Genomic DNA, 8,617 nt, shown 5'->3' with positions numbered 1-8,617 from the left:
TTGTAACGTTACAGATTCAGTTAGGTTTTTTCCCCCTGCAAGGATTTGCAAAGCAGCCAAAAATTGGTTTTGTGCCTTTTAGCCCAAGGCCCTCAAAATTATAAAAGGGTTGAGGACAAAGAAGACAGTTCTTTTGAGAGTTGCTCAAGTGTTAATGCAATGTCTAGCTTGATTCCCCTCCCCATTCATTTAAAAGAGACTGAACTGTGTATTCTAGTCTCTGGAGCTCAGAGATCTACACCAAACACATGCCAGCAAAAAAATAAATAAATGTTGACCAGGATATTCTTGGGAATAGCCTATACCCTAAGATTCCTAAAGAGAAGGATGAATGTTTCACATAGAGAATTGACCTATGGCCACTTTAAACTGGTCTTTGCCAGCTCCAGCACTGAAGCCCTTAATAGAGTACATTCCTTAAGGATGGTGGTATACTGGAAACCAGACTGAGGGAAAAATCAAAAGTGGACATCTGGGAAAAGGCATTACCTTTATTAGTGACTCTTAAATCTTAATTATTTGCACCAGAATCATCTGAGGGCTTTCTATACACCACAGCTTGCTGGACACCACCCCTTGAGTTTGATTTAGTAGGTCTGGAGTGAGGGCTGAACTTTGTATTTCTAACAAAAGCCCAAGTGATGCTACTGCTGCTAACCCAAGACTACACTTTGAGAACCACTGGCCTGTATTAAGAGAAATACCAACAGAGATACTCTAACACGAGGCAGGCTCTCCACCAAGACTTTGGCAGTGGGGAGGTTAGAGGGAGGAGAAGAGAAATACAGAAATAAAATCTGTGATCAAAATATGGTGACTTCTTACTCATATAAAGTCAAATCAGCTGGGGTTGGGGGTGAAGTTAATGAAAGGAAGGCCTAATCCTCAGTCACTCAAGGCCCTAACTGAGTGAACCTTTACCATCTTCAAAATGGTAGAGTTATCCTGGGTGTGGCCACCCAGCCAGCAGATGAAAATGGAAGATCATGCAAGAAATTTTTAGGGGGCAGGCCTGAATTATTACCCTCATATTCCGCTGCTAAGAATTGTCACGTGACCTTACACAGCTGCGAGGGGAGCGGGGAACTGTGACCCCCGGCAGGGCAGCCTTATCTAAGCCACGCATCTCAGGGGATACACACTCTCCAGTGAACACCTGTCTCTGTTATGAAACTATGTTCCCACTGCAGGCCTCCAGCTTTAAGCAAATACAAATTTGATTTTTAAAAAAATGTACAGCTAATTACATAAACACTTTTATTACTAAAAGGAACAGTTGCAACTAAAAGTGATCGAAGGACTTATTATATAAATGACTAAAAAAACTCATGGGACCCATCCAGGACAGGGACAAGAGGCCAAGACAGGAGGAGTCAAGAGGACAAATAAAACTGCTGTTTTATAACTCTATGGGGTTCCTCTCTTTTAACATATTATTTTTTAAAGATTAAGCAAATTTTAAGTAAAATATAAATATTTCATAATGCCATACTTATGCAGCATACTTGATATCCTTTATTTATCATTCTTAAAGCAAATGGCCAATCTACTTTTCCAGAGTGAAAGTTTGCTGTTACTAAGTATCATCTTCAACGTTTACTGCAATAGGAATGTTCCACACAATAGCGGTACTTTGCTTTTTAGGTTGATTACGCTTTTAAAAAAAATATTTTATTTATTTATTTTTTAGAGGGGAAATGAGGGAGAAAGAAAGGGAGAGAAACATTGATGTGCAAGAGAAACACCAATCAGTAGCCTCTTGCACAAACTGGGAACCTGGCCCACAACCGAGGCACATGCCCTCACTGGGAATCAAACCAGTGACCTCTCAGTCCACAGGCCAGTGCTCAATCCACTAAGCCACACTAGCCAGAGCTAAATTGATTACTCTTAATGTAGTCATATTCACTTGCCTACGTTTGCTGTATATTACTGCCTGTGACATCTCATAATTGATAAAGTTGGAGAGTGAGGCTCTTCACATAACTCTTAAATCTGTTTTAAGACTCTCCAAGAGCAAATTAACAAATATATGATGCTATTTACTAAAAGGAAAAAAGAAAAACAGCAGAAAAAGAAACATCCTTCACGGTCTTTCATTCATTTCATCAATTAGAACACACAAGGCAGCGTCTTTCTCTATAATCTGGTCTTTCCGATGACCTGAGTTATCTCTTTGTTGTTCATTCTGTCCAGTACAATTGTTGCTATCATCAGCATCCATCAGTTCAGCCTTTACTCTCATTCCTGCTTCTGAATGGGGTAAATCATCAGGCAAAGAAGCCAAGCAATTTTGAATCATCTCAATGACTCTTTCCAGATGCTTCTGAAATCTCTCCGCTGTTTCAAGGCGTTGACGTTTCTGCACCTCCATCATGACCCTCAGGGTCTCTCTTGCTTGATGGGGTCGGTATTCATTTATGAGATGATGCACATGTACAAAAAGCAGCTTAAGATCTTCTAGTTTCTCTTCTCGTTTTATACTCCCAGGGCTCCTTATCAAAATATCTAAGAGGTCTAAGAAATTAATAAGGATAGACATATTGAGTTTTCTCAGTTCTTTCTTGTGATCAAACTGCATAGGATGAAGCCGTTCAATGCCCTGGCTTTCTAAAGGGCGGATGATGAGATCATCACATTGGAACTGGTTGCCAAACATCATATAACTGTCTTTTATTGGAGGTGGAGGCTTGGGAGCTAAGCCTTCCTGAATATTTTCATCCGTGTACTCCTTGATGTACTGCATTGGAGGTGGCGGAAGGGCACTCACTTGCTGTGGCTCACCCATCGTGGAAGATCAAGAACCTACAGAAACAGATCAAAGATTTAGAGTGCCTCTACAAAACAAACCTGTCATACTGCATGCCTACAGACAGAGTATTTTCCTTTTTCCACCCTAGCAGTTTGGGGCCCAGCACAAAATGATCTCCTTAGTTTCTAAAACTATCATTTACAACAGGGAAAGGCTGCCATCCTACTCTAATTATCCAAATACCTTCCTTCTCTACTTGATACTTTCATTAGTATAAAAAAATATGCTGCAGTATGCTTTCATCTATAAAGAAAATCTAGATTCCACACCTCACCAGTTATGCTCTACTTCTCTACTCCTTTCTATAGCCAAACTATCCTTGCTGTCTCCCTATCACATGCACCAGTTTTGTTTTATACTATAGATTGATTTCCAAAAGCAAACACTTAAAACTCTAATTAACACTATGACAAAATTAACATTGTTATATTCCAGACAGCTGGTATCATCTGAGCTGCTTGGATAAAATGATGATCCAATTCCACACCATTTTTTTTCTGCAAGGTACTCTACAAGTTTTCTACTTCTGCTACAGAAATTTCAAACACAAATGTATCTTCTATGGCTACAATAACTTCTATTTCATTTTAAGCTTAGGTACATCATAAAATGATAAGATTCCCATCCAAATGCTCATTTAGACTGATCTTATTAGATTTTCAAGATATAAACCACCACCCAACATCAAAAATGGCAAATATACCCCTATATATACAGGGGATGAAATCAAATCAATTTGTTTTTTTTTTAAGTTTGAACACCCTGTGAGACACAGGGTGTCTCAGAGGACTGCCCTGGGACCTCTTGTCTCTAAATTAGGGATTCACAAACTGGAAAAGGCAAGCAACATAAAGAGTGAAGCACTATGGGGCAGAGATTAGAGTGAACTAGGCACACACATGCCAGATATCAAAATCTCTAGACATTAGTATTCATGTAGGAATGAAGATGAACTGTACCTCAGTTTCTTTAATTTTTCAAGAGAGAGCATAAGCCCAGATTTTTACGGGACATCTCTCAATTTTTAAACATTGCTAATTAATTCCAGAAACTGTCAAGTACTATGAGATCAAAAAGAACTTATCTGCAACAAACTTGCTGGCCACTCGTTTTAGACTTCTCCTTTAAATTCTTCCTTGGGTGATCACAGACAATTCCATAGCTTTTAATACCATTTCTATCAGTGGTTCTCAACCAGGGTCAATTTTACCCCCTAAGGAGACATATGGCAAGTTCTGGAAACATTTTTAATTTTCACAATTGAAGGGGTGCCAGTGGCATCTAATAGGTAGACGCTGGGGACACTGCTGAACACAAACAATGCACAGGACAGCCCTCCACAACAAAGAATTATCCAGCTCAAAATGCCAATATATTCTGTCAGAAAAACCCTGGCCTATGTTTATGACTCTTTACATCTCCAGTCCAGGCCGCCGAACCCCTTCTGGATGTCTCATAAGGTGTTCAAACTTTTTTTTTTAAATTTAGTTCACCCCCTATATATGCATAAAAGCCTAAAACTATTCCTCCCAGTTTCTAATCTTTCCTATCTCAATAAAATGTCCCCATTACCTACCTAGGATTTCAAGCCAGAAACCTAAAGCTTATCTTAGTCAACCTCCTCTCCTCCCCACCACTGTCAAATTTACGAAGTCCTATTGATTCCACACCTTCACTACCTCAAATTCATCAAGGGTGACCGAGTCACTATTCCTTCTTGCGGGAATACAACTGCTTCCCCAGAAATCTTTTTTGCTTTCACTACTGTTCTATATAATGGCCAGTATAATTCTTCTTCTACCACACCCCTTCTCCCTTATAAATCCTAGCAATATTGTCTTCAAGCTAGTATTCTTACACAATTCTTTTACAGCTGCTTCTGCCTTTGGGTCTTCCTGCTTCAGGCACTTGCTTAAAATGCCACCTCTAAAGAAAGAATTTCTCTGATTGTTCATGAAAAGCAGATTCTGCCTTCCGGCAGAAGGCAGAATTCTCTGTACCAGTATCTGATCTGCCTCCCCAACCAGACAACAAGCTGGATGACATTTTCTGACTATCATAGTTCTCACTATGTCCACAACCATGCACACAGGAACTTCATAAATATTTGTTGAACAGCTCCATTCATTTCAAGGGAGCACCAAATCAATGAGAATTTGGAAGTAGGTACAAACATCCTTAATTTTCGTTCACTCCTTCATAAATGTATTGTTTGTTAATAGACGACAATGAGTATCCAGGGATGATTATGAGGATGGGTAATATTTGATGGTATATCATTTGCCAGATACTGTTCTACTCTTCTCATGCTTGAGAGAAATCTGAGAAAAGAAAAGTGCTCTTTCCATTTTAGAGGTGAGGCAACTCAGGCTCAGAAGGGTTGAGCTGCTTGTGCGGTCACAGAGTAAGCAGCAGAGGAAGGATCCAGAGTGTGAACATCTCAAACCCCACACTGTACTACTACCTTTCAAGAGGAAACAAGGAACACTGCCTCCATCCTAGTGCTGCTTGCAATCTATCAAGGAAAAAGCTACAAGTTTTAAGACTACTGCAAAAGACCAATGAATCTGACTACCAAAACTAAATTTCACACAACAGACTGGTGGTTACCAGAGAGGAAGGAGAGTGGGGAAGGACCAAGAGCATCAAGGGTCAAATTCGTAGACTAGACTTTGGGTGATGGGCACACAATGGAGTATACAGAGGTCACGTTATAAAGATGTACACCTAAAACTTACCAATGTCACCCCAATAAATTTAATAAAAACAAATAGGAAAATACATCACAAGCAAAATTAACAGGCGATCCCATTTTTCTGGGGCAAAAATGCTTGCAAGCTAACAAAGGGCAAATACTAGAAATTTCATTCTGACTTTCTAAAAAACATTCTTTGATTCCATCCCCACTAGACGGAAAGCACTATGACTTCAAGAATGGCCTGTCTTGTTCACAACTCTACCTCCAGCACCCTAGGCAAGCCCTAAAAGATCTAGATCTTCTGGATCTTGCTAGATCTTCTGGCAAGTCCACTGAGTGAGTCTTTTTAAAACCTACATTAACAAAGAAAACAGGCACAAGATGGCAAGGAAAATGCAAACACTACATCAGGATGGAAAGATAAGCTAACACACTTTTGCCCTAGCAGAGGTCCCACTCTCCTCTCGCTCCATTTCTTCAGAGTGGTCACCCCAATTTTAGAAGCATGCTTTTGGCAACGCTGGCCCCTCAGGGAAGCCTTCTGGGGTGGAGCACCCCCTCACCTCAGCCCTCGCAGAAGCCACCATCACCACCACCACTTAACATTCTCAGGCGGTAGGCCAAGTCCCCCCAGAGAATCCGGGAAATTCTCATACACAACTGATAGAATAGGAAACAAATACATATCTGGGATTTAATTTGGCAGTATCAAAAATGTTAATGCTGACATTCTTTGAACCAACAGTTCTATTTCTAGAAACTTATCCTATAAAAATATTGGTAGAAATACACACACACAAAATGTGCATATAATACAATGCAGCCATTAAGGAAAAAGAGATGAAAGTGCAGGGGATGAGGGGATTATAAAGTGTGGACTGTCCCACTGACTTACAAGCTTACGACAGCTGCAAAATTATCATCAGCTTTTTAAAAACTAACATCAAATCCGACATGGAAACACAGAGAACGTTCCATTTTCTTCACGCAGATTCCTGCGCCTCACTGGTCTCTCCTCTCTTTACACCCAAACACTGCAGTGCAGACCCCCAAACCAGGAAGGATCTCTGATTAACGACGTGATTACACAAAGCAGGGAATCGGCATCGAGCTGGTGCTTCAGGATAAACGTAGACAGCCCAGGTCTCACCCACTCGAGGCTTTTCTGGTTCTGAGTCCCGTTTTGTGCTTCTCGGCACCACGCCCCTTCCTCTATCGAAGTCGCCCTTTTCCGAAGGCCAACTAAGTAACAGGTACCATCGTTTCATACCCTCTCCTAATCTTCGTAACAATTCTGAGTTAAGCACTATCTTCAATTTCACGTTAGAGCTAAGGATCCCAAGCCTCAGATCTTTGATCTGGTTTTGCCACCAGATCAAAAAAGATCAGTGAACGGCCCGGGGCTAGGAATTCTCAGCCTCGTTCCTTTCAGCGGCAGGGGGCGAGCTCTCTTCGACGTCGACACGGCGAAGCGTCTAATTGCGTAAGAGAAACCCGACACAGTACAGGACTTATGTTTACTCCTCTGTCACTTCTCTAGACCGAACCATTCAAGGCCGCGTTGGTCTTCAGTAAAACCAGCGCCAGGCGTCCCAGCGCGTGGTCCGGGCCTCACCCCAGACACTTCACTCCCTTTGTCCACGGTCAGCGAGGCTGCTGCGACGTCGTTTTAAAGCCCCTCCGGAGGAATCGCGGACGATTACGCTTGGGGTCTACCTCCCTCCCCCGCCCCCTATCAGCCAGCGATTTCAGGGTTGCTCCCTGAGGAGGACGGGCAGGGACGGTGACTGCCAAGGCCACACGGCTTAGGAAACCAGGTGCCCCGACCTCCAGTCCGGCTCGGCCCCCGCACCCGGAGGCAGTCCCGTGCCCGCCGGCTGTCCAACCGGGGCTCCACCGCCGGCGGGCAGGCCGCGCGGAGGGAGACGAACGAGCGGACTCCGCGCCCGGCTTCCCTCTTTCCCATTGTGCCCTGACGACGCAGGGGGGGTCCGGAAAGGGAAAACCTCGCGGAACTGAGCCCCAAAACGTCGCCGCCCACTCACCTCAGCCCCGGGTTTACTCTGGGAGCCGCCTTCCCTGCCACAGGCTAAGCCGACTTCCGGCGCCCTCCTTCGGAAGAAAGCCAATGATGCTGTGTCTTTATTGGCTGGAAGAGCTGTCATTTAACTGAGACAGTCCCACTTGAGACGGCTGGCTCGTTATTACGTCTGCGCACACTTTTTTTCTCCGCCCCCGCCCGGTCCCTCGTAGTTTCGTGGGGCTAGAGGGTTCTGGGAGAGTTAAAAGTGGGCTTGTAACTCAACTTTTTGTTAATAGAAGTACAATAGCAGCTGGTAGCTCCGTCTTCTTTTTTAACCCTTAAAATTAAACAAGGCATCTATCTATATCCCATACATAAAAGTTAGAAAGTAGAGATAAGCAGACATATTTTTTAATTATGTCGACTAACCCCACTGTCAAAAAATTTTTAAAAATGAGATTGGATCCCACATACTATTTAAATACTTTTTAATCTGGAAATTTTTGCGACCGCGATTAGGAATGAATAATATACTCTCAATTTCCATTTCTTGACTATCTAGTTTTTTGTTTAGAAATTCGGAGATATCTGTTCTATTTGCAGGCAACAAGCAAATTAAAAAAATAAATTAGACTGAAAGTTTTCGTTTGAAGGGTATTTCATTAGAAGTGTCATAAATTTGTAAATTCATGGAAAACTTACAAGAGCATGTTGCACGTAAAAGATTGTTATTCTGATTAAAGTTTCAATTTTACCTCTTGAAAACAAGATTCTTTAAGTTTATTTATATAAACTTCTTAGGGAGCATTCCAAAAACGTCAACAAAAGTTTCTGCCACTAGTTTAATGCCAACAGGAGTGTCCAGTATGGGATGTGATGAAAGGAGAAATGGTTGGAGTTAACAGTTTACAAAAGTGGGAGACACGCCCCCACTGGAAATGAAGTGTGTTCCCCCCATTTCAAAGGGCAATCCACTTTTTTAAGAGAAAGTTCCCACCTTAGTCCCTGATAGGTCCATATCTTTGCAAATAAGGAATCCAAATTTGCATAGTCTGATTGGTTCAAGTAGCACTGTCCTGATTGG

At 42.2% G+C, this 8,617-nt stretch overlaps 1 protein-coding gene across 4 annotated transcripts; it reads right to left on the bottom strand.

Moving 5' to 3' along the window:
• Positions 1-480: 480 nt before the first annotated feature.
• On the bottom strand, positions 481-7,640 carry MED7 (mediator complex subunit 7). 4 transcript variants are annotated; one of them, XM_045830241.1, is made up of 2 exons: positions 7,556-7,640; positions 481-2,805 (listed from the first exon to the last, which is right to left on the bottom strand). In XM_045830241.1, the coding sequence occupies exon 2, from the start codon at positions 2,786-2,788 to the stop codon at positions 2,087-2,089; it is 702 nt and encodes a 233-aa protein (XP_045686197.1). In that variant the 5' UTR covers positions 2,789-2,805; positions 7,556-7,640; the 3' UTR covers positions 481-2,086. The 4 variants fall into 4 exon arrangements, with proteins under 4 accessions (XP_045686197.1, XP_045686200.1, XP_045686201.1 ...); XM_045830244.1 differs by lacking the exon at positions 7,556-7,640 and adding an exon at positions 7,338-7,492; XM_045830245.1 differs by lacking the exon at positions 7,556-7,640 and adding an exon at positions 7,126-7,331.
• Between the last annotated feature and the right edge of the window lie 977 nt (positions 7,641-8,617).

Source organism: Phyllostomus hastatus, unplaced genomic scaffold (genome assembly GCF_019186645.2).
Source record: "Phyllostomus hastatus isolate PE091 unplaced genomic scaffold, TTU_PhHast_1.1 phas_contig_150, whole genome shotgun sequence".
NCBI lineage: Eukaryota > Metazoa > Chordata > Mammalia > Chiroptera > Phyllostomidae > Phyllostomus > Phyllostomus hastatus.
The sequence above is the reverse complement of the archived record's forward strand: the minus strand, read 5'-3'. Positions and strand labels throughout refer to the sequence as shown.

Bases quoted from the DNA above. Each gene is read 5' to 3' on its own strand.
- MED7 (XM_045830241.1), bottom strand. From the start codon at position 2,788: ATGGGTGAGCCACAGCAAGTGAGTGCCCTTCCGCCACCTCCAATGCAG.